Raw genomic sequence first — 26,768 nt, 5'->3', positions numbered from 1 at the left:
ACAAAGGTTGTGATCTATAAAAAACAGACTTGACGGGAAAATGTGTGTACCCCTACGGAACCTCTGACCCTTTTCGGAGGAAAAGGGGAATTGGCAACACAGATGGTGCAGTGTTGAAGTCAGATTGAAGAAATGAAGAGTGAGAAGAACAATTATGTTTTTATTATTGCCTTTCACACATTTCATCTCAACCCATATCATGCGTTAGAGCGATGTCATTAGAATGACTTAATTGAACTGTGTTATTTTGCATTGGACTGAGTAGTTTCGCAAACATCTCCTTAGACTCTAAATCAAAATCCCTACTCTGTATTTATCACCGTCTCTCCATCACATTGTCCACTCCGCAGGACAAGGACAGGACAGCGCATAAAGCATCTGCCTAACGTGTAAATAAAAAATTTTCCTGCGATACTGTGAACACATAATGAAATGCCAATGATATCCTAAGTGTGTAAAACAAAGCCAAGTCACAATCATTATACTTTATGCTGTTTGTCTGTTTGTCATGCTTTTCATAACAAACTAGGCATAAAGAAAAGGGTCATGTTCACACACTTCAGTCTAAATATTTTCCGTTGTGGGGGTTAGCACGAACTGATTATCAATCTGATGATTGTAAACCTATAAATACACAGAGGTGTATAAAGTACTTGAAAAAAATAACGAAGTAAAAGTACCATAGGTGAAAATGACTGGTAAAAGTTAAAGTCACCTATAGGAAAATTACTTGAGTGAAAGTCTAGCTCACATTTAATGTACTTAAGTAAGTGCTTGGTGTTTCGTGGGAAATTTTCAGGATGTGGAAGAAGTCCCCCTCATCAGATGAGCCAGATCCAGCATCTGCTGAAATGGAAGCATCCTCCAACTGTTCCCTGATGTAGTCCAACCCTGAAACACAGGGAGGGTGACTACAGACAGATTTACAACCAAGGCAGTGTGAGCTTGCAGATCGGCCACTTTCACAAATTCGGGGAATAGATAAAGAGAGAAACACAAATTTAAAGTCTTGACTCTAACAATTAGACATCTTAGATATTGGCTCAACTGCTATTTGAAATTAGGCTGATGTATGAAATGAGTAATCAAATAACATGAAAAAGTAGTAAGTGTACATTCAATTTCTAATTTAATGGATATTTTCTTCATTCCCTTTATTTTCTCCATGTTGTCTTACCGATCTTCAGTGTAGAATCATCTTTGGGAATTTGGGGATAAGAATTGCTGCAGCTACCAATTCAGGGTCTCTTAACATTTCACCAAAAGGGCTCTGGATGCCCACTTTAATGGCTTGCAGTGCTTCAGTGCAACCTTTATTTTTTCCAGTTTGCTGCTCAGCAGGGAAATAGTCAGATATAGAAGCCATCCCATCTGGACCTCCACTTCTCCTTGGAGGATGTTGATGGACTGGGTGACAGGGCTCATGGTGCTGTAGCTGAAGCTGTACCGTACCTCTGTGTCTCTCTCGTCGTCGACATGCTCTGTGGCTGCCATCCTTACAGTGCTGCTGATCTCTGCTGCCCTGCGCATCCCACCCTTTACCTTAGTATTCGCGAGAGTACCATATGTTCTCATCCTCTTGGGCCCGCACATTACAGATAATTCTTTGATTATTTTAATTTGTAACGAGTAACAACATGGAAAATGTCAAAGTAGCGAAGTAAAAGTATATTTTTTATCTTTTAAATGTGGTAAAAGTAAAAGTAAAAGTTTTTTTTTATTTTAATTAAAAGAAAAAACTCAAGTACAAATCTTCAACAAAGCTACTTAAGTAGTGTAACAAAGTACATCTACTTGGTTACTATACACCTCTGTAAATACAGACGCAGGTCCTCACCCTGTTTTTAAATGCGCACAGCGCAGAGGAAACCAATTACTCAATGAGTTACAAGCCCATGCGGGGTCAGTGGTGGAGCGTGCCGGTGGCGCTTTGGATGTGTCGGAGGGCAGGCTTCTTTACCATCTTGCCAAAGTGTGCCATCTTGCCAAAAATCAGATGCCAACTTTATTGTATAGCTCAAAATCACTCCAAAAACACGGAGGCAAAACTGAACAAAATAAAACAAGAACTCAAAGTCACTCCAAACAGGAGGACTAAAAGGAAAAAGCAAAAACTCACAACCAATCGAATATGGAGGGATGAGAACAAACATGAAACTCAAAATCGCTTCACTCAGATGAGGAGACAAACAAACCAAAGACTAGAACAGATGTAGCTGTGGCAGAATACAAGGGTTTGAGGAAAAGGGTTAGGGTGCACTAATGAACGAGACACTCTGGTACAGGACAAGGGGAGACGCAGACTATTTATACACACGGGGCAGGGGAACAAGTGGAGACAATTGGTAATCAAGGAAGACCGGGACACATGAGGAAGGGCAAGTGAACTGAAACGAGAGAAGAGTTACATTTCAAAATAAAAGAGGAAATCATGAGACGAAACATAAACAAACTTAATGAGGTGTGACAGTGGGGGAGCTGGAGCTAATGCCAGCTCACATTGGGTGAGGGTGGCGTACACCCTGTACAGGTTGCCAGCCCATCACAGGGCCAACATACAGAGATGAACAACCACTTGCACTCGCACACACACAAAGGACCACAGACAATTTACAGTCACCAAATGACCAAAACATGGTCACTTTACTGTCTGGATGTAGATTTACTTGTGGTCCCTCAAAGCTCTAAGAGTAAAGAGGCAGCTATCAGGCTTCTATTCTAAGGAACCAAACTCCAGTATCAGTCCAGGGGGGTGGACTCTGTCGCAGCTTTCAAGATCAGGCTTAAAACTTTCTTCTACTACAAAGCATACAGTTAGTAGTTGGAGTTTAATGGGGGTTAGAGTTATGCTGCTATAGCCCTAAACTGTGGGGAACCAAAAGGGACAGAATGAAATACATAAATAATTACTTAAATGTGTCATTAATTAACAAAAACACCAGTTAATGTGATGTAGAAATTTATATAATTATTTGACTATGTATTTAATTATTTCATGGTTATTTCCAGCAATGGCATATCTAAATTCAAATGAGGATTTCTCCCATACACAGGTTGATGACCTTGTAATTAGTACTATGGCCACACTGTGTTCAAATCTTGATGATGCTCTCTTGATGATCAAAAACAAAGTAATTAAACAGAGGAGGCTGGCTTCCTGGTATAATTCCCAAAATCATGCTTAAAGCAGATGTCCAGGAAATTAGAAAGATGTTGGCATTCTAGCAAAAAAACGCTCTCTGCAGTGCTAAGAAGTTCATATTACTCAACACTAATAGAAGAAAACAAGAACAACCCCAGGTTTCTCTTCAGCACTGTAGCCAGGCTGACAGAGAGTCATAGCTCAATTGAACCAGTGATCCCCTTAGCTCTAAGCTGTGATGATTTTATGGGCTTTTTTACAGATAAAATTATAACAATCAGAGAAATAATTCATCAGCTCTTACCTACATTAGACAATAATCTTCTACTGGATACATCAACTCCTGAATCAACTGCAACGCCTATTGTTCATCTGGAGTCATTCTTGTCTTTGAATCTCTGAGCTAGCTTCTACAGTTTCATCATCTAAACCAGCAACCTATTAGACCCAGTGCCAACTAGCGTCTTTCAAGAAATTCTTTACTTAATTGAGCCGTCTTATAGCCATCTTATATCTGATTAATTTGACCTTCCATGCTACAGCATCATCTCCATGAACTTCATGCAGCATCATGTTCCTGCCTACACCTGCTTTGAATATTGTTGAAGGAAATTTTGGGAATGAACTGTGAGCAATGCTATGCTGTATATTGAAGAACACATGTAGTATATAATATAGTAGGCTGAATGATAAAGAATACATGTAATGCATTTAATATTCTAATAGACACTGAAGAGCACAAATATTACCATTTCACTTACTACAAGAGCACAAACTACTATGTTACCCATAAAAAGCAAATATAAATGGGTTGCACTATGATAAATCTGAGAAAACAGAGAAATCATACACACGCTCACAGTCGAGGGGAAGCACTGAGGCTGCTGGTGGCAGAGGAGGATTTATGGGGCAGATAAACTGCGAAGACCCTGGGAGGAGAAGAAGGGGGGTGACTGGTGTGGCAGCCCTCAAGTAAGGTCTTGACAAAATGCTGAGTTGGCATCAAAGTCAGAAAAGGGGAATTTCCATTGGTAGAGATATGAATGAGGACAGGAAGCTTGGAGACGAGGGAGAAGCGTAGGTAGCATAGGTAGCTAAATGAAGCTCAAAGGAGCATATATATATTTATATATATATATATATATATATATATATATAGGGGAACAAAGATTCATTCCTTAGTGTGTTCAGAGTGTTCTCTCGGTCTCTGTTTGTTCAAAAAATACTTGCTGTACTTTGAATAAAACTGCAACCTCAAAAGACTCTGAGATAATTTTTCTTGAAATTTTGGAAGAACGCAACAGCTGATTTGGAATGTTGGAAGACCACTTTGACCACCAATGTCAGCTCTTATGTGGCCCTCAGTTTGGCAGTTGGGAGCCCCAACAATATCCCCCTCTCCTGCTCTCATTCTCACCCTGCGCTACCCCCCCCCATCTCTCGCTCTCTTCCACTCTCAACCCAACTGGTTGAGGCAGATGGCCACCCCCCCAAGCCTGGTTCTGCTCGAGGTTTCTACGTCTTAAAGGAACTTTTTCCTTGCCATTGTTGTCAAGTGCTTGCTCATTGGGGGATCTGTTGGTTCTCTTTAATAATTTTATAAAGAGTTTGGTCTAGTCCTGCTCTATATGTAAAGTGCCTTGATGTAACTTTGCTATGTTTTGGCGCTATACAAATAAATCTGATTTGATTTGATTTGATTTGACTTGACTTATCTTTGGGTTATGTACCTTAAGACCGCAGTCATCAAACCTAGGCTTAAAAAGCCAAATCTTAATCCAGATGTTTTGGCCAACTATAGACCCATATCGAACCTTCCATTCATTTCTAAAGTCATTGAGAAAGCAGTAGCAAACCAATTACATGACCATCTGGATGGGAACAGTTTGCTTGAACAGTTTCAATCAGGATTTAGAGCCTATCACAGCACAGAAACAGCACTGGTTAAAGTCTCCAACGATATTCTAATGGCTTCAGACAATGGATCAGCCTCCATACTTCTCCTCTTTGATCTCAGTGCTGAGTTCGACAACATAAATCATAATATTTTACTGCAGAGACTGGAACATGAAATTGACATTAAAAGAACTGCACTAAGATGGTTCAAATCCTATTAATCAAATAGATATCAGCGTGTTCATGTTAACAATAGCGCCTCCCTATGCACTGTAGTCAGTTATGGAGTCCCACAGGGTTCAGTACTTGGACCAATCCTCTTCACTCTTTATCTGCTTCCTTTAGGCAACATTATCATGAAACACAGCATCAACTCATCACTGTTATGCAGATGACACTCGTCCCTGACGCTGTATTTCTCAATCAAGCCAAATGAAGTAACTCAGATAGACTGCATGTCTTGAAGACATAAAAGTCTGGATGACCCAATTTTTTTCCTTTTTAATTCTGACAAAACTAAAGTTATTGTACAAGTTATTGTCTATCAGAGAAACACTATCTAATCATCTAATCAGTCTGGATAGCATTACTTTGGCTTCCAGCTCCACTGTAAGGAACCTTGGAGTAGCTTTTGACCAGGACATGTTCTTTGTCGATCACATAAAACAAATCAGTAGGGCAGCTTTCTTTCACAAGAGAAACATTTGGAAAATCAGAAACATCCTCTCTCAAGATGATGCAGAAAAACTATACCATGCATTTGTAACTTCCAGGCTGGACTACTGTAAATCACTACTATCTCACTATATATTAATATTAAAAGGAACTAGGAAAAGAGATCATATCTCTCCTGTGTTAGCTGCTCTTCATTGGCTGCCGGTAAAATATAGAATAGAATTTGAAATCCTTCTGTTAACATATAAAGCTCTTAATGGCCAAGCTCCATCATATCTCAGAGAGCTCATAGTTCCTTATTGTCCTTGTCTCTTACAGTCTCCAAGAGTAAATCAAGAGGCAGATCTTTCAGTTATCAGACTCCTCTTCTATGGAACCAACTTCCAGTATCAGTCCAGGGGGCAGACTCTAGCAATTTTCAAGACCAGGCTTAAAACCTTCCTGTATGAAGGTTATAGCTTATAGTTAAAAAGTTAAAGTCCTCTACTTTTTAGCTATGCTGCTATGGGCCTAGGCTGCTGGGGGAAGGACTGAGCACCCCTCCCCCCCCAATATCATGCTTCATGTTTTCCCGAAGTCTCTGTATCTCCCAGTTCCTCTCCTCTCTCTCCCTGTCCTCATCCTGCAGGTGATGACTCATCGCCATCCCATGTTCCTATAATCATGAATTCCATACTACAGCATAATCTCCATGAACTTCATGCAGCATCATGTTCTTGCCTACACCTGTTTCGAATATCCCCTTCCCCTGCTCTCATTCTCTCCCTTAATTAGAAATAGAAATTGAAGAATCTGAGTCACTACAAAGAGTGACTTCTGTTCCTGATCCAGGACCATGATATACATTCTGATGGCACTTGATTGAAGATAGAGATTGTATCAGTAGAGAAAAATAAGAAGGCAATCATACCTGTGAACCCAACAGCTCATTCTACAGCCTCAGTAGGTTAAGGGAACAGACACAGTCCACACTATAATCACTGCAGGGTCAGAACCTAAACGAAACAGATATTTAGTGGAATGATCAACACAGCCAGAGAACTGTTTAAAATGTATTTAATTTTCAAATTCATTTTACAAACCTTACTTTTTTTGCTATACATTTACTTGGCAACACAATCTATTTTCAAAGCTTTATCTTTAAATGTTTCTACTCACTTATACATATTTTTTATGCTCATGAAACCTCACAAACCTCACAGTGCTCCTGGATGCCTAAAACTTCTCCCACGTCACAGCTCTGTTGAACATCTGCACCTGTATGTTGTTTGAGATCTAAGAACCACTTGAACAGACTCAGGTCTGAGGACCAAATTAACAAAATTAGCAGGTCTGTCTGCTCCAGCTTTGTGAAAATTGAGATGATATGTATGAGGAAGTGATTACGCTGTAGTTAGCAGAAGGATCATCTGAAGAACATTTCAAGTTAACACAAGATTTAAAAAACATTAAACCACCTACAGCAGCTCAATGGGCAGTCAAGGAGTCTGATCATCAGACTGGCTGAAAATTGTCCTCAGCTGCATGATTGTGTTAATAAGTTTTCAACATCACCATATCATCACATACATAGTAACAATATATCATTGGCTTTACAGTGTCACCAGTACTCACCCAAAAGTATGGCACTAGTCGGAGTGACTTATAAACAATCTGCATGAAAACTGCTGCACAGTGAGGGAGACAGCCACTTTATTTAACACAACTTTATTTTACAGAGCTAAACCAGATTAATTGTCCCCATCTTCCTCAAGCCTCACATCTACCACACAAAATGTGTATGAGTCTTAAAGACTTAAAGTGAGGCTCTTTCACATCTTTCACATCTCTCTGTTCAGGTTTTCATGCAGACTGGACTCAGAATGGAACCAACTGTGCCTCTGTGTAGACTTCTTTGTTGTGCCGGCACAACACCTAACATAAATAGCATACATTGGATCATTCCATTTCTAGTATCATCTAGTTTTTTTTTGAATGAAAGCATTTGTATCCACAGAAACACATGGATATGAAACACCACAAATACACTTAAGATTGTGGACATGCTAATTAGCAGTGTTTCTAACAAATGAGGTAGATGTGTCTCAATAAAATATTAACTTCTTTGGTTTAATTGTAGAAAACAATTGTAAATCCAGTGATCTGTTTATGGAACACATTGATTTCAAGTGGATGTACCAAAATAAATAAATAATAAAAAAAATTAAATATATGAGGTATATCCTGTTTTCATATATTACTATGACTATAAATAAGTGAGGCATCGTCATTCAAGGGAAACAGGTTTGCAAACATAGTGGTGGAGCTGAAGGCAAAAATAGCAAAACTAAATATAACAAAATGAATAAAATCAAAACGCTCTTGTAAAATCTTGAATATCTTTAAACTTTTTTTCTACTCACAATAAAGTGTTTCTTTATGAACACATGAATAAAGAGAAATTAAAGGAGAAATGCATAAATAAAACTGAAATCTGGATTATGTTTACAAGATAAAAGCACTGTTGGTAACTTTGTATGTCTCCTGCTGCAGATTACCCTCAAGTGTGCTTCTGTCCTGCATCACACCAGCTTTGTGCTTCTTTTTCACTGTGAACATCTCAGATTGTCTGCAGTTTCAGCCTCTTGGTGCAGGTGCACCTAAAATAGTTTCAGCAGAGCTTCTGTCAGTGTCTCCGACCACAGTCAATAGAGCAACAAAATTGATTACAGTATTTTCCCAAACAAGTAATGAAAGCTCATCTCCACAGTCACAATTTCTCAGCAGGGCAATTTTTAACATGCACATGGCATCATCATCTTTGTTGTATTTGGTAACAATTTATTATTTTATTTTTTTTATGTCCACTTAACAAAAAGTTTATTCTATGATTTAAACAAAATGAAAAGTAGAAAAACTAAATCTATGCTATCTACAGTGATGTGCTGCCCTCGTGACCTATATTGTTATGTACATTGGAGAAATAAGTGTGTCTTTGAAAATCTCTTAAGACGCGATTAGTTACTGTGCAATTTGAACAGATTCTTTGTTCGCTGAAATATGAGAATTCTTAGTTTATACATATTTTAAGATGCAATCTTAACACCTGTGCTGTTACAAGTTTACCACAGCCATCAACTTTGATATTGTGTCAAGTTAATGAATAAATGCCTCATATACTTCTTATAATACAACATCTGCAGCTGGATGTACAGTGAGAGCAGTCTGCTAACGATTGATGAGATAAAAAAATTTTTTTAAAAGTCTTTCTCTCTTCACCTTCTCTTGACCTTCTCCTCCTGTTCTCATATTTTTTAATTCTTGTGGACTATGTGATACAAACTTCCATTCTGGAATTTGGCCAGGAGCCAGGGCCCCATGACTTTCAAGGACCCCTGGTCGTCTTTTAAGTGATTAAATTTTTTGTGACCTTTGGTACTGTTCACCACTGTGTAAATACACACTATGATTGTCCTTCTCAGGATAAAATGCAGTCTTAATACACATTTGAGTTCATATTTTCGTTGAATAGTGTCCTGACACAACAGTATTTGATGACACTGCCACACAGTAATGTTGGAACACACTGGCTGCATGGACGATGCTGTACATCTTGGTTTTAGAAGTTTAGAATGGACATACTGCCATCCAGGATCTGCTCTGAGTGGAGATGGTAACATTCTATGTCAAAATGAAATCAGAAATCAGAAACACACAACACAGGCAGTGTGTTCCCTACATAAACATGGGGATGGATAATTGTCCATTGTCATGCTAATAAGCTTGTAACCCCCGAAAGGGACCAAAAAACCTGAGGTCCCTTTACGATTAGATCTGGCCCTGAAAAATCTTCTGAACATATCAGTTAAAGAAGAGGAGAGGAATAAGTTCATGTTTCACACGAAGCACTGTCACTGTTCATTTACCTGTCCAGTGGAACACCTGATGTAGCTGAATATCTGATGCCAAGCGAAGCAGTCGTATCAGCCTTGTTGATTGTTGCACTACTTGTCAGGTCTCATGATTGGTGTTGAAGCTCAGAACTGAATGTTAGAGAGTTATCTTCTTTGGTATCAGCTGTGACAGTTTCAAAAAATCATTTTCATAAAGGGTGAGAGGAAACACTGAACATATATACACATAACAGGATGTCAAAGACAATGGAAACACTGAGGTTAAATGTCTTAGAAAAAAAAAAAAATCAGGGCATTGTGGAAGGGGCGGGCTTATTTAATCAAGTTTGCCGCTTCCCAATCTGTAATTAACCCATAAGAATTCTGACTGGTGGATGTAGGGAAACTCAACCACTTAAAGGAGCTGCTTGAGTTTGATGTGTCCAGCTGCTGTGTCTTTTGAAGCAAGGATGGATCTTCTCCCCCATGGTAAGAAGATGAGGCAAGGACAGACAACTGACTCAAGGGGAGGAGTTTTTTTGTCCATCAAAGGAGGAAGTGGAGGATGAAGAGCAGGTGGGCTGGAACTGTGGGGGACTGGTCTTTCCCTGAGTGTGACAATGAATGTGTTTCTGGTGTCCTGAATGGTGTCCTGTCGTCCCTACTATGGCTGACTGCCGAGCAAACAGGATACCTGAAGAGCAAAGATCCAGTTTGAGTTAGTATGGATATTTTCTCCATATTTTTGTGTTTTTTTTTTTTCTTCAAATAATAACATCGGACTGCTGTCCTCCATGGCTCCAATAAATACAGATCTGAAACTGAATTAAGATGATCACTGAATCAGTTTATAGCTTAATTGCACATTCATACAGAGCATTATTCAGCTGAAGTGCAGAAGTGCAGAAGTGCAGACCTTAACAAGATAAGACAGGTCATGTCTCCTGTTCACAACCCCTGGGTGAATAATATAGAATAAAATTTTGCACAGATAGATTATTGCGGTACAAGATTTTGTGTTTATTTATTTTGAGTTTATTTTTTGGTTATAAACTTCTGGATGAGTCCCCTCTCTGTTTTCACTTCGAAAACAGTCAGCCACAATCAGAGAGTAGATTGAAACTACACTGACATAGTTTGTGGTTTTATTTTATGTTGATATCCAGTTATGTAGTGCACATGAAAATGAAAAACTTACATGAAAAATGTCCTGAGATAAATGATGATGCCAGATGTTTTGGCACTATATTAATGGAAGTGTCTTGGCCTGATCAGAAAGTTTCATAAATCATAATTCATCAATCATAACTTAAAAATTTGATTTAGAAGCACCGCCCTGGTGACTTTTTGACAGCTGACGCAAAGCTCTTATTCTCCATTCTATCCTAATAAATATAATATAAAAAATTATACATTCTAAATCCCTACCAAATTATATCTGTAATTCAAAGGGACTCATCAGTAAAGATAATATTCTTCTCCTGACACAGATTCATGTTACGTCAATCACACAAAAGCTGGATCAAGTCAACACTCAGAGATATGATGTGACAGCCACCAGCCTTATACCCTCACACCAAGAGTCTATATTAAGGCAGAGCAGTAGTAATTACTGCAGCACTCAAACACACACAAATGCACACGCAAACACACTCTAGGCAGGCAGATAAGACAATAAGCCCCATCGACCTCAAATCCACGGGCCCAATTTTGAGATATTTAACTTTTTTAACTCTATCGGACTGCCACTTCATTACGATGGATTTTATAGCAAAGACATCAAATTGCGTGGAGGACTAAGCACCAGGGTGCTGCTATAACTTATTGAATTTCCTGCCTGCAATTACATCAGCAAACGGCCCCTTCTATTTACCTGTGTAGACAACTCCATTTATTTCTATTGACATGTTGATGCTGCTAATGCCGTTGGTAGACAGGTTCAATGCAGTGTCCTGTCTATCATCTGTCAAGAGAGGAGCAGAGAGAAAAACTCAATATGAGCATTTAGAGTGGGAACAGAAGGAGTATTGGTGATAATTCAGAGAGTGACTGGATAAGGAGAGCTTTTTTAAAGAGTTTTGAGCACAAAAAACGATCAAGAGATGTTGAAAGCATTTGTACATGTCAGTTATGGATAAGTCCTATCACAGGGCACAGTTTGAGAACTTGGCTGAATAAATGTGGGAGAAATATCCTGAGAACAGAGACCAGCACAGGCTGTAAACAAGCATTCATGCAACTGGGTGCATCTGGGTGGAGACCTAAATAAACAAATAACAGTGTTTGGATGTAATCTTTAAATGACGGTGTGATGAATGAGTGTTTTTATGACAGAGCCAGACAACCAATGTGCAAATTAACCTGAAAAAGATTTCAGCACATATCAAGTGGAAAGGCTGCTATTATGACTAATATGAGTGAGGCAGTGATGCAGACGGGGATGATATCACTCTTCAGCAGGTAAGCCCCTCACTCTTCCATAAGCCTCCATCATTAAGTCACATGTGACTTATGGAGTGCCAGTCTAAGCTGGCTGTTGCCTGTGGGCCACAGGTACTATTCACGAGACATGATGAACTATGTGCACATTAGTGGTTCAGGCATCGAGAGGAGCCATTAGCTGCTTTAGATGCAAGGAACCGCAGTAACTAATTTCTGAAAGAAAAGATGAGGACCCACATGTGTGGGTATGTATGTCAGACATCAGTCACTGATTTAAGAAACACATGAGAAGTTTTTCTTCTATGAAATAACTTTAGGCTTATATGTATATATTTTTTAGTCCATTTCTAAAATTGTGAAAGCTGGAATACTGTAAAGCCTCAGAGAGAGTGTGTTTCTGACCTCTGTTGTTGAGCTTGATGTTGAGGGGCAGCTGGGTGGCCATGGCTAACAGGTTCTGCTGCAGAGCATGCTGCATGATCCACTGCTGTTCCTCTGCCACTATCATCATCTTCTTCTCTGGAGGTTCTCCACTCTCCAGCTTCTCTTTGAGCTGCTCCAAAGCTGCTGCCTGGGCAGCCACAGCTGCTGCATGATGGCCACTGGGTAACATGGAGAGGGCCACCTGGCTAGGCAGGCAACTGGACATCATGGGCTCTTCTGGAGAGAGGAAGCCAATTACACAATAGAAAGCTGGGTCTAAACACACATTTATAGCTCATAAAGATCCTGTCTGAAAACACAGTTTAACAAAAGACACATTGTTCACAAGGGAGTTCCCGTCAATATTTCTTATCCACTGATCTTAAGATCACCTTAAGATCTCACACTAAACAGTACTTTACCGAACAGTGATACAGAGCTGCTCTCTGTATGAAGCTTCTGTTTTCATGCGGCCCATTTATCATGAGCAGCACTTCTGACATGTAACTCGTTTTAGATTGCCGTATTTTGTGGACCATAAGGCACAACGCATCATTAGGGGCAATCTCAATGAACGGGTCTATTTTCATACATAAAGTGCACCGGGTTATAAGGTGCATGATAAAACGTATATAAAGCAAAGCACAGTATGTATTACAAAAAGAATTACAAAAAGTGGCAGAGGTAAGCGTACTGTGTACTGTTCTCTGATTGGTTTATTGTTGCCAGCGATAGCAAACACCTGAAGTTAGTGTGATGTTGGAACAACGTTGTAAAACATTTGATTATAATTGCATTTATGATCTGGATTTGAAAATTGGGTTTACGTTAAAAACCGAATGTTGGCTTGACGTCTAATTATAGTAAGGTAATACTGACCAAATGTTGGAAGATGGTTGCTTGCCACTACATAATTAGTTGCAACCCATATCCAACCAAGGACAAATGTTAATACGATTTATTTACGAAAATTTACGGATTTTAAATGTGCCTTATAGTGTGAAAAATACGGTATGTGTAATTGGAACATAAATCTAGAATGAAAAAAAAAAAGAACTAACACTAAATATTCTCCCAACAGCATGTGAGGGTGGCACAGTGTCAATTAGCATAGCATTAGCATCACTATGGTCACTATGCTATGTTGCTCACCGTGGTGAAAGCTCACTGATGTTTACAAGTTGTTTGCTGCTTCTGACAATGGATGCCTGGAGTATGTGAATAGCATTGTGAAATCTAATGACAATCAAAGTTTGGGCCCTAGTGTCAGAATCTGCATCTCCATCACAGGTCTTTCAGCAGAACAATGACTGAAAGCATTCTTCAAATAGCATTCAGACAAAGCACTTAAAGAGTCCTGAAATAGTCACCAATGGGTCCAGACCTGAATCCCATGGAACACCTGTGGTAGGAGCTCAAAACTGCAGTTGGAAGAAGGTACCTTTCAAATCTGAAAGGAATGGAGCAGATTGCTGAAGAAAAGTGGTCCAAAATGGTGTGCTACATTTGATGCACACAAACCCCCCCCCTCCCGACCTGCAGGGTCGTCAGCCGGAAGCCACCATTCACTGATGTTTAACCCTCTGCACCAGTAAGTCTCCTGATGGGGAGAAGTAGCATATTGGGGACGCCTCCCTGCCACCCCCTGCAGCTGCCTTTTAAGAGTGTTCTTGACCCTAAATGTTCTCCTTCCTCCGAAGCCACTGCAAGTAGCTTGCCTTCCTTGCCTCTTCCAGCTCGGAGCAACTGGACAACAGTCTTGCTGACAAAGCCCCTGCTTCCCACCACCACAGGGAATACCCTGGCTTTCCATGCAGATTCTTGACATGCCACTGCCAGATCAGGGGACTTTAGGTGTTTCCTGTGATGCCCTCTTCCCAGGGGACGGTAAATTCAATCATGACTCTCTTCTCTCCATCGCAGACCAGATTACGATGTCTGGCTGGAGAGTGGTTGTCGTGATCTCTCTTGGGAAGACCAGCTTTCTATTGACGAAGGCTGTTTAGTGCATGCTGTGATGATTCAAGGCTGCAGTTTTCTGTTATCACTGAAGGGGGCACTGGGTGAGATTCTGGGGGCATGGGAGAGTATCATACACCGCCCTAATCAGGAAGCTGAGTCTGCTTTTTGGTGTTCTCCAGATGTCCACCCACCTGATGCACCTCTACACAGTAGCTCCCAGGCTCCTTGACTGCCCTGGGATATAGCCTTAACGTGGATCCTGCTTTACCCTGGTGAATTTATCCACCACCATGGTCTTTTGCTGCTTTTTGGTGGCTTTGGACTGACCAACAACCGGAGCTGTTGTAGAGCACCCCAGCCTAAGCCAGTGTGCCCAGTCTGGACTGACCCCCTCACCTCTCTGTGTTGCCGGCTGGCAATTCTGTTCCTCGCCTCGTGCATTTCACTTGTGGCCTCTCCTGAGGGGAACTTTTACGCTTCTTAGTAGGTGGTCAGTGGAGTCCTTCAGCTCCAGAACAAGATGTGCCTTCTCCTGCTTGTACCTGAGCCTGATGGATTTCAACGGAAGCTCCAGCATGTTCAAATCGAAGTGGCCACATCACACATTGGTAAATTGTGTGCTGGTAGCACCACATCCTGTACTTCCTTGCCAGCTGGCTTTGGTCGATCTTTGCCAAACCCTCTACAAGTTGTTGTTTGGTTTGTTTTCCCATCTGTCTGTCAGATAGGTCTGCAGAGTACTGCCTCCCCAAGATTTTTAGCAGTTTCTCAGCCACGCCCCATAGGAATAAAATAAAAAAAAAGAATTTGATATTTTTTCATCTTCAAGGTCACTCAAGACTTTGAGTTTTTTTAATTCTAATTGAAATTGAGGTGCAGAAATGTGAAAAGGTGCAAAATTTGATTTTAGATTAGTGCATTACACATCAAAATAGCTGACCCCTTGTTGTAGTGAGGGTATGGATCCTTGAGAAATTTTTGTGTAGCTCATGGTGGGTACCAATTTTCATCTGCGTATGTCAATCCTGAACAAGGGGCTCAAATGTCTTGATTTTCAAGGCGCCATTTTTTGACAGGCATTTCTGCAACCAATGAAATAATGATATTTCACGTGGTTCTCATGCTGTCCAAATTTCATGAGTCCCCAAAAAGGCAGTTGAAGATGCAGAAGCACCATATTAATGACAGACTGTCACTGTCAAGTGCTTGGGCCCTAATAATACCTGCAAGGGATGCAACAAGGCTCTTACTCAAGCCCTTATAATAATAATAATAATAATAATAATAATAACACCAAGGGATGCAATAGGGTTCTCATACTGTCAAGTGCCCATGCCCTAACAATAATGCAAAGTGATGCAAAAGAGCTCTAGCACTGTCCAGTGCTTCGGCTCCTAGAAGGAATGCAATAAGGATTCTTGCACTCTCGGGCGTTCAGGCACTAATAAACATGTGAATACCCATGCTTTTGTAATTACAATGATTTTACTAGGAGAAGTGGTGCATTATCTGACAGAAGCATAAGGGTTCCAATATACAGCGGGTAAGATAAGTATTTGTCTTGTCAGTGCAAATTAATATCAGGTGGTTCAATCCCAACTGATGGCCTATAAAAAAGTGTCTCATTGCCAAGGTGTCACACAAGAAACATCTTATGTTGGGTAAAAGCAAAGAACTATCTCAAGACCTTATTGTTCTTCTTCTAAATTTCTGACTGTTCTAGTGAGCAATGTTGGGGCCATAAACAACATAATTTCACCATAAACTGGCCATGAACCAGGGGCTCCTCGCAAGATTTCTGAGTAAAAAGAATTATCTGAAGAGTTGTCCAAGACCCAAGGACCACCTGTGGAGAGCTTCAGAAAGACCTCGAATTAGCAGACAAATTTTTTTCAAAGAAAACAATATGTAATGCACGCAACAGCCATGGCCTATATACACGCTCACGATGCAAGACTCCATTGCTGAAGAAAAAACAGGTTGAAGCACATTTAAAGTTTGCTGCACAACATTTAGACACGCCTGTGAAATACTGACAGAATATAGTCTGGTCAGATCAGACCAAAATGTAACTCTTTGGATGCCATAATACACACCATGTTTGGAGGTGAAACGGCACAGCACATCAACAAAAACACCATAGAGAAGTCCACCAACAGTGAAGTTTGGATGTGGGAAGATCATGGTGTGGGGCTGTTTTTCAGCATATGGCACTGACAAACTTCATTTAATTGAAGGAAGGATGAATGGAAAAATGTATGGAGACATCTACCAGGATGATGAAAATGAAGCAAGGGTGGACATTTTAGCAAGACAATGATCCCAAACACACAAATCAAATCAAATCAAATCAGATTTATTTGTATAGCGCCAAATCATAACAAAGTTACATCAAGGCACTTTACATATAGAGCAGGTCTAGACCAAACTCTTTCTAAATATATTTAAAGAGACCCAACAGATCCCCCAATGAGAAAGCACTTGGCAACAGTGGCAAGGAAAAACTTCCTTTAAGAGGCAGAAACCTCAAGCAGAACCAGGCTCGGGGGGGTGGCCATCTTCCTCGACACAGCCAAGGAAACTCTCACTTGGTTTCAGAGAAATAAAATAAAGCAGCCAGAATGGCCCAGCCAATCACTTGACTTGAATCCAATTTAAAATCTATGGAAAGAACTAAAGATTAGAATTCATAGAAGAGGCCCACAGAACCTTAAAGAGTCTGTTTGTGTGGAAGAATGGGCCAAAATCACACCTAAAGGTATAAAATATAGGTATAAAGTATAAAATAAATGTAAATACGTGTGTTCAATACTTTTTCCCTGTGTAATTCCCTTTATTACACAAAACTTAATTTATGGACAGCTAAGGTTTGATTTCTTTGCATGTGTGGGTTGCATTGCTTGTTACCGTCACCTGGTGAAGATGAAGATGAAGAGATGTCAGTATCACTAAATATTTACTGAGAAATATGGTGATGTGTCCAAATACTTATTTTACCCGCTGTATTCGGCTATGACTGTATACAGGTGTGTTAATATTCTTTATGTTTTGCCAAAGTCATTCCTGGGTCAAAAGTGGATGGCTAAAAATAAACTTGGGCAATATTTACTAAATTTATTGGAGCCATAGTCAGATTTTAGAAGTGAACATTATTTGTTTAATTTGTTTTTATATGTCATTGGGTTGCTTATTATCTACAACATACATCAGTTGTATTTTGTGATTAGTGTCCTCCTGGTTGTTACACATGTATTGGTTCATGAACTTTATCTAGTTTCTCAGTGCCTACAGATGCACAGCTTTATGTATTATCTTTGAATTCAAGCATTTTTTTACAAACATGGACCCACCGTAAAACAGGGAGAAATTAGATGAGACATTTCTTTCAAGCTTTATCATGTGAAGGTCATGTCAAGCGCATGACCTTCACGTCAAATCTAAAAATAATAACAAATCTAAAAATAATAACAAATGAGGCTAAGCAAGTGCCTTAAAGGCACATCCAGGCAGGGCTATACCTAACTCTTTATAGAATTATTTGTCGGCCCAACTAATCCCACCGTGAGCAAGCACTTGGCAACAAGGCAGGAAAAACCTCCTTAAAGAGGCAAAAGCATCTGATTCACCACTTGTGTGATGAGGACAGGGGTTATAAACATAAACTACGGGAAGAAGCAAAGTTAGCGATATGTAATGGTTTGAAATACACACAAAGGGGGAGAGAGAAAGAGAGGTGCTCAGTATGGCCCCCAGCAGACCTGTAACCACTTAATTTCAAAGTAATAAAGCTTAAAGTATATAAAGTTTTTCTCAATCGCTATTAATTAAAACATCGCAAACCATGACATCTAGCAAAACACACACACATTTCCAAAACTATAAACATTATTCCCTTGTTACATGCATGACTCCGATTTATTCAACTTTCTGTGAAAAATTACACACAAATCCCTCCTTATAGCACTTGCTGCACCATGTGCTCATTTAGAAAGTACTGGCATTCAGTACCATGAACTCAAGTCAACACAGCTGGAACCCAATGAACACACAATTCCCCAGGCTGAAACACAAAAATATCAAAATTATTCTCACATCAATCAGAACCTCAGGATAGATAAATAAAAAAAGCATGCGTCAGTTCACTTGTTTTGGAACAATGGCACCACGAAGACCTGAAGGTAGAAGAAGAGAACTGAGGAGAGGATGTGGAAGACAGGAAGACAAGACAACAAGACTGTTTTCTGATGGGATTGGTTCATGTCCTTGTCCGTGTCAATGAGGGAAGGTGGGCAAAGAGTGCAGGCGAATCTCAGACAATTCATAGAGCCTATATAATCTAGACCTTCAGAGAGGAAAATAGATAGGTAATTTGCATACTGCTCTCTAGTATAATTTTGGAATGCTGTACTCTGCACTGTTACAGTACATAAATGTTTGACGTCATTAATATGGTCATACCCAACAAAATTGTTTGTTTACGTGAGACATAAAATAGAGTTATTCAAATCATTGAGCATTCCAAAGGCAGCTCAGTGGCATAGTGGTTAGCACTGTTGCCCCACAATAAGAAGGTCATGGGTTCAGTTTCCCATGCCTGCATGGATTTCCTCCAGGTACTTTGGTTTCCTCCCACCATCAAAGACATGCATGTCTAGGTTAACGGAATTTTATGTAGGTCCGAGTGTAACTGTGAGGGATTTTTGTCTCTGTGTGTTGGCCCTGCGATGGACTAGCGGCCTGTCCCGGGTGTACCCTGTCCTTGCCCAGTGTGAGCTGGGACTGGCTCCAGCAAACCCAGCAACCCAGAAACGGATAAGCGGTTGAAGATGAATGAATATTTCAAGATATTGATGGAGTGGTGACAACATTCTTTGACAAAGAAGGTAGAGGATGAAACAGGCCTATGCTGTTCTTTTCGAAAGGAAGTTTGATATAATCAAAGACTAGCACTTGGAATATGTGCAAGTATGGTTTTTCATACTGTAAGTATTTAATTACAGTTATGCACTACCCCAATGTAAAGTATGTTATACAGGCTATAAGATGGCCCCCTTTTGTCTACTATAGAAATGTGTTTCAGAGTAGTCATTTACTGTACTCTTATATCTCTTTGATGGAGAATCTTTGATATTGATGGCAGAGACAGTCCTTGTGAACTTGTCCTTGTTGATGAGGAAGGCTTTAAACTTACCAAAAGGAGGGGAAGTGGGGGACATAAGGGACCATTGTGAATGGCCCTGGCTAGCGAGGAGGGACTGTGACCATGTGTGCCACCATTAGCTACTGAGGAGTCCTGAATCGCCATGCCACCTTTGGTCCATACACCACCATGGCTTTCCTTGATGCTCTGCGAGATCATGTATCCTGACTAGACCAAAGGGAGCCAGCACAACCACAGCAGCCATGCTACTGGACAGTAAGGAACTAGGAACTCTTTGAGATATGATAGAGCTCTGTCATTTTAGGAGAGGAGTTTAAATTCTGTTATGAATTTTACTGGGAGCCAATGAAGAAAGGCTAGTAAAGGAGAAATATCAGCTCTTTCTTGTTCCTGTTATTGCTTATGTAGCAGCATTCTGAAACAAATGGGGCTTTTCAAAGATTTGTTGGGACATTCAGATTGTAAAGAATTACAGTAGTACAGCCCAGAGGTAACAAATGCATGGACTAGTTTTCCTGCATCCTCCTGAGATAGCATATTTCTGATTTTCGCAGTACTGCGCAGGTGAAAGAAGGCTATCCTTACCCTCCTGATAATGCTGTGCTGTGCCTCCTGATAATATTGCCTAAAGGAAGCATATGTAGGGTGAAAACGATTGGTCTAAGTACAGAACCTCGTAGAACTGCATGATTAGCTATAGTACAAGCTGTATTGTTGACATGAAAAAAGAGATATCTGATAATTGATTCAAACCAGCTTTGTGCAGTTCCTTTACTCTCAGTTTCTAGTCTCTGTCATAAAATATTATCTTCAGTGGTTTCAAATGCAGCACTAGGCTCTAAAGGAATGAGTATGGAGGCCGATTCATTCACATGGCAACTCAGCCATGAAAATATAATTGGTGACTTTTGCAAAAAGCTGTTTCTGTGTTAGCTATATTTTATGACCCACAATGTATTTACAGGGAAGTTGGCAATAAGACAAGCTGACACAAAATAAAATAAGCAAAGAAAACCCTTGTATAAATGTAAAATTGTCAATTTATTAAAAAATAAGCAATAATAGCTATAACAACAGCAACAACTGACAGCATTTTCCAAAAAAGTGAAGGGTTGGACACCTGCTCGAACAACATGCACTCTGAGGGGTTAACCACACCTCGCAACACCCTGACTGCCAAATGGCCCACAGGCTCTGTTCCTTGTGTTCCCTGGGCTTTTCTAGTCTGGGGCCTGGTGTTCCAACTCAGCACAGGTGTGGTCTGCCAACCACAGTAGAGGAAACAAAACACACACACACACACATGCACACGCGCACAACAGACCCACAGCCCTACAGCTGTAAAACATACTCCAAATCCTGACTGAAAATCTTCAAACAAACCATTCCTATGCAAATGTTCACGAAATTAGGTTGTGACTGTTTTTTTAAGGATTTTTCAAATGAAAGGGAGGTTAAATAAGGGTCTATAATTAGAAAAAATATCTTGATAAAGTTTTAGATTTTTTTCAGCAGTGGTTTAATAACTCTAATCTTGAAAGTCTGTGGTACATAACCTAAAGATATGAGTCAAAGTGACATATTAATTAAAGTTACAATATCAGGTTTGAAAGACAAGTCGATGGTTTACATGGTGACACTACTGACTCAGAGACATTTAAAGGTTAAAAAGATTCTAAATACAGTGACAGTGACTGAAGCCACGTGCTATATTTTCTTCAATATATGCTATTAAAGTACTGTCAGCCTCTCTGTAGTATGCTCTGAGAGCATTTTGGAAATGGCCAGCGCTGAGACAAGGAAATCCTGCAAGTTCTTTCCTCTTTGTGGGTTGTGATCATAACTCCCTAAAGTTACATGAGTATGAATGGATGGAAAGAGAGCAGCAATTGTGGAATCAATTTCTGACATGAAAACATGACAAGTGTGGTTGGGTAACCTTGTAACAACTGCTCAAAAAGATGTAATTTGTCTAATACTTCATGTGCCATCTCTGCTTCAACAAAAATTTATGAAGGAGGAACTGAATCAGAAGAATAATGATATGATACAGTTAGTATCACGGATATTTACATTACATTAATCCAATAGTGCAACAGTGGAGACTGCCAGTTTCTTATCACAAATACTCTGCAGATTTTGCTCATTATTAGATAGATATATACTTAAAACATTACTGCAGTCATTTTGCATTTAAAGCCTAAAAGGAAAATAATATAATGTGACGCGTTTGAAAAATCTGCAGGTAGTGAGTGTCATGTGGATTAGTCAGAAGCTGCTAGGCTGTAATTTTTTTCATGTCGTGAAAATCTTGTGAGTTAGGTCTTGTGTTTTAGATCATGCTCATTGTGTGTTGTTGTACCTTTTTTTATAACAGACACCTGGGAGATGTGGTTGTTGTTGTGAGTGAGGGCAGGTAGGTGGGACATCTGTATCTTTGGTGAGGGCAGTAGGGTAGGTGTGCCCACTGGAGAGTAGCTGAAGATGGAGGAGTTATAGGTATGCCGACGGCCTTCCCGCCGGTTGCTGTCAATAGCTGCCTGAAGCTCACCAGGAGAGCTCAGTCCTCGCTTTTCACATTCATATGGGTAGAGATACTTCATATACCTGCAAGGCAGAGGAAGTGATTTACTTACTTTAGTCAATCCATCACTGATTGGTTGTTTTTTTTTTTAGGGTGGGAGCAGGATTGAAAAATTTGTCCCGCAGAGAAACTTCAATCTTCAAGTTGTTGGAATTGGTCAAGGAAATAAAAATGTGCATCATAAAGAGGAGTTTAGAGAGAGGGACAGGAACATGAGTGACCAAAAACATTTCAACCAATTGGCCACTATTTCATGAAATATTTGTTTAAGGTTGTGAGGTAAGCAGTTCTGGTCTTAACAGTCAGGGAATAACATTATATTCACTATGAATTACAGCAGCTGAGGACCACATGCATGATGGCTTGAGTTTTCCATCAGTTAGGTAAATAAAATATATGCTATATGAGAATATATGATGTGAAAGAGAACAAAACATTTTAATTATGATGGACATGGATAAGACACCTGCCCTTTTGTAACAGAACATCTCTCAGTTTTCTACTCACTGTGTTCGCAAGGTGAAAGCTGCACTGGTGATAGAGGTAGGGAGGTTAAGGCCTTTGGTGATCTCACGCCATATTTTCTTATTGATGACTTCCACTAAGCCACCTTTTTCTGTGACAAGCTTGTAGAGCATGTAGAGATCCAACACCTGCTTGGCCATGATAGGAATCCGATTCACTGGAGTCCCTGCAGAAAGCAAACAATATACTCAATCAATTCCATTAACTTTGGTTCCTCTCATCAATAGGCTCCTGCACCTCCTCATAAAGCCAATTTATCTGGAGCCAGTCAAATGTCTGACAGCTCGGTTAACAACAGGAAATGTAAGTTTCCTAAGTTTGAAAGTTTGAGATGAGCAGCTGCTTCCTTCATCACAAAGATTTTATGAAAAAAGAAAACACGGTCTTATTTTGGTTATACCACATTAAACACATGAAAACAACACATTAACGAAACATAAACACATGGAAATCAACTGGACTCAAACTGTTCTAATGTTAACACAACGTTAGCATGCCTAAAACATCAACGCAATGTTAAAACATGTACAGCATACAGAACAGAAATACACAGAAAAAAACACTTTTGTTAAAGGTTAGTGTTAGGGTTGAAAGTTAAGCACTAAAATTTATTCTACACACAGGTCTTATTAGTATTTTTATTTTCTTCAAATCTGTGCCATTGTGCCAATTCTCCTCTGTCTACATGAGAAGTAATCACTGACACTGGATTGTCTGTTGACATTTGGAAACAAAAATGCTATATTTACATGTTTGGCAAGGCAAAAGATGTGAGAAGAAAGGAGAAACGAAGAGAAGAGTCGAAAAGGAGAAAAGGAGAGTTGTGTGAACATTACAGTAATGAAAAAGAAAATTTGATGACAAAGAGAACAGTAGAACTACAGATAAATGAGTCTTGGCTGTTTAAAACTTGTTTGAATCTTCAGATATCCACTCTGTTTAAAATGGTAGGTCATCCCCTATTAATTACTGTCAAACCACCACCTAATTAGCCAAATAAATGGGCTCAGATAATAATTTGTATTTGCTATTTAATGTCAGGCAATAAACAGAGAGGAGCTGGTTCTTTGTGAGCATCGCAAAGTGGTTGACCCTGAGATAATTAACCTGCATTTTGCTGATAGAGTTCCATTGTGCCCATTGGATTTACCATAATAGTGATCAATAGCTGCAAAAATATTGTGCAAACAACAGCAGTGAGGCCTTTGCAGCATGGGGGAGCAGGGCTCTGAAGTATCGTCTGAGGTGGTAAAACCACATCAATTAAGGGCAGTAATTACGGCTTCATTTTCTGGTGCTGGCATGTGAATGAATGAGTCACTATTGAAACAAAGGATTGATGTTCCTCCCTGCTCACAAGACACACAGCAGCAGTAAGTCTGAGGCAGTGCACGCTGGGGACATCATCTGCAGGAAAAGCTTGATTTAGACTGAAAAATGAGCTGAGCAGAAGATGACAGAAGGCAGCTCTGTGAGCTGAGTTCAGAGGAAGACCAATCAGAACTACTTAGTTAGGATAACTCTTTTATTTGTCAATTTATGTTTGAGGAGTTTAGTGAAAAAAACAAAACATTAGATTGAAATCCGGGACTAACACAGACAAACAGACTGTTCGAAATAGGTTCTCATTGGGCAATAAGCTGCACAGTATGAAAAAGGCCATGCAGCACAGTTGTACATGGCTGAGAAAGTTACCTGAGCTGCCAAAGGATTACTGTTGCCTGGTGTCAACAATAATAATAATAACTTTATTTATATAGCACCTTTAAAAACAATGGTTTACAAAGTGATTCACAAAACAACATAACAGACCAGTCGAACCATAAGCGATGGACAGCCCAAACAATACAGCAACCATAGCCAGGAGTCAAGTGCATGTTAGTCCACCACCCAGTACTCACCTGTACCATATCACAAGGCAGCACAGAATCTGGCGGCAATGTGCCACTTCTAAGGTAGACTGTCAAAAGACTACATTGCACTATATCGCCCCACATTCAGAATAAATCTTCATAAATCTGACAACACTTACACTACGAAAATATTCACATATTTTAATTATTTTCTCTGACCAATTACTAATTACTAATTATTCTCTCTTACACTCACTTATTTTTAACTGCTTATCTGCTAGGGTTGCAAGGGATGCTGGAGTCCCAGCCAACGTTCTGGACAATTGCGAGGAAAACCATGGACAGTTACATGTCTATCACAGGGCCAACACGTAGAGACGTAAAGAAACAAGCAACCACTCACACTCATACCAATGCCTATGGGCAATTTGGAGTCACCAATCAACAGAAAGGCCACACAGAAAGGCCCCAAGTCTGGGATAATTATTCATTATTACTATACATACATGAAAATAAGTCCCAGGTTTGTTTCATCAAGGTTTAATGTACTGTGGAAACACAGGTGTCATTGGTGCTAGTTGCTGTGTGTTTGTCTATTTGATTGTTGATGTTATTTGCAGCTCACTGACGAAGATGTTTTTTTAATGTGTTTATGCAACTTCATATGTTTTCTAAATTAAGTGCATGTATGTTGGGATGGATGTTCCTTATCTTCCTGACAATTCCTCATATTCACTGGTATTCAAGTCAGGTGAGTCGGCTCACCAATCACACATAGTAATATCATGGTAAGCAAACCAGTTATTAATCGTTTTGATACTCCTGGGAGACAAGCTCTAAAAGGAAATCGGCACTTGTGTAAAGATGGTCAGCAGACAGAAGCATGAAGCTAAAATCTCCTGGTAGATTGTTGCTTTGACTTGAGGTGTGATAAAACACATTAGACCAACACCAGCAAATGACACAAGACCCAATATCACATGTCTGTCTTTCTCTCTCTTTCTCTCGGGTCTGGTGCATTGGGATACCAGTTGTGTTTCATCAAGGTACAATAATGTATACCTGGTTCTCTGATCTGCTTGCTTGGCTCACCTGTCACGAGGCGCTTCGTAACAACAGTTCTAGGGTCTCATTTGATAGGAACAACAAACTGGGGAGCTCCCCTGAAGCTACAAACGTTCTAGGGCCTTTTATATGTGTGCATTCGCACCACCAGTAGGAATGTTGACGTGATGTAAGCCCATCAACGGTCGGTATAGCAATGTTGCTTCTGTGCTATATACAATTACAACAACAACAAGATGGAGGACGACGTGACCAGAGCTATGTGTTTGTTGTGTGTCATGAGTGTCATGATAATAATTCAGTTTGAAATATAATGTACAAATTATGTGGTTGAAAGAGCAAGATGAAGAGCTAAGAGGCGAAAACTCTTTCTCGCTGTTTTTCTCCATTCTCTCTTTTTCTTTCTTCCGTGTTTACTCTGGAAACATTGTAAATGGGTTTTTTAAAAATGGCATGTAGTATGCCAGGGGTGCAGCTACCCAGGGTGAGGGGGGTATGCAGCAACAAAATATGCCCCCCCTCCAAAAAAAAGAATAGTAATAATAAATAAGTCATCATGTATGGGCTTTAAATAATAAGCGTTTATTTTATATATCAGCCAATGTAGGCCTACCATAATTAAATGATAAACAGCTACACATTTACAAACATTAACATTATCATTACAACCAATTCAGCATAATGCCTTAAAGTGCAAAAGAAGCCTACAAACAAAGATCCTTTAGAACCCTCTCTGTTAACAATAATCATAATAATGTAATAATGTAGTCATGTCACACTTTAAATTGTTTTTCCTGCCCTTCACTGTCCCTTTGTTCAACTGTTGTCGCATCCCTTGACTTGCCATCTCCTTTTCCCTCTTTCTTTTGCTGTTTTTAGCCTCCGACAGCTTTTTTGCTTTATCCATCTTTTCCCATGGACGTCAACTCACTACTAGTGCTTGCTCAGTCAGTGCTCACAGCGGTCCTGCTCTTTTTTCTACAACACAATTCTATAATGGACTCTTATGAGATCGGGGTATGCTGAATACCCACTTTTTGTGCCACTGTGGTATGCCTACGTCGGGACCAATCACCGCATGCCTATGTCACACAATGTTCTTATTCAAATCAAATCAAATCAGATTTATTGATATAGCGCCAAATCATAACAAAGTTACATCAAGATA

The 26,768-nt window shown here is 39.8% G+C and overlaps 1 protein-coding gene across 3 annotated transcripts in view; it reads right to left on the bottom strand.

The window, feature by feature from the left end:
• Positions 1-6,704: 6,704 nt before the first annotated feature.
• Positions 6,705-26,768, bottom strand: part of arid3c (AT rich interactive domain 3C (BRIGHT-like)) — a 62,969-nt gene continuing 42,905 nt past the window's right edge. The window contains exons 4-9 of one of the 3 annotated variants that reach the window (XR_003841115.1): positions 22,665-22,848; positions 21,936-22,180; positions 12,430-12,687; positions 11,459-11,548; positions 9,619-10,279; positions 6,705-8,352 (exon numbers count right to left, since the gene is read on the bottom strand). Coding sequence is in view for 2 of the 3 variants with exons in the window: in XM_029511351.1 (XP_029367211.1) it covers positions 10,107-10,279; positions 11,459-11,548; positions 12,430-12,687; positions 21,936-22,180; positions 22,665-22,848 (950 nt within the window). In the remaining variant the exon portion in view is untranslated. Of the gene's footprint in view, positions 10,280-11,458; positions 11,549-12,429; positions 12,688-21,935; positions 22,181-22,664; positions 22,849-26,768 lie in introns of all 3 variants that reach the window. The other 2 variants (XM_029511351.1, XM_029511352.1) reach the window with 2 other exon arrangements.

The sequence above is a fragment of the Echeneis naucrates genome, chromosome 9 (assembly GCF_900963305.1).
Source record: "Echeneis naucrates chromosome 9, fEcheNa1.1, whole genome shotgun sequence".
NCBI lineage: Eukaryota > Metazoa > Chordata > Actinopteri > Carangiformes > Echeneidae > Echeneis > Echeneis naucrates.
The sequence above is the reverse complement of the archived record's forward strand: the minus strand, read 5'-3'. Positions and strand labels throughout refer to the sequence as shown.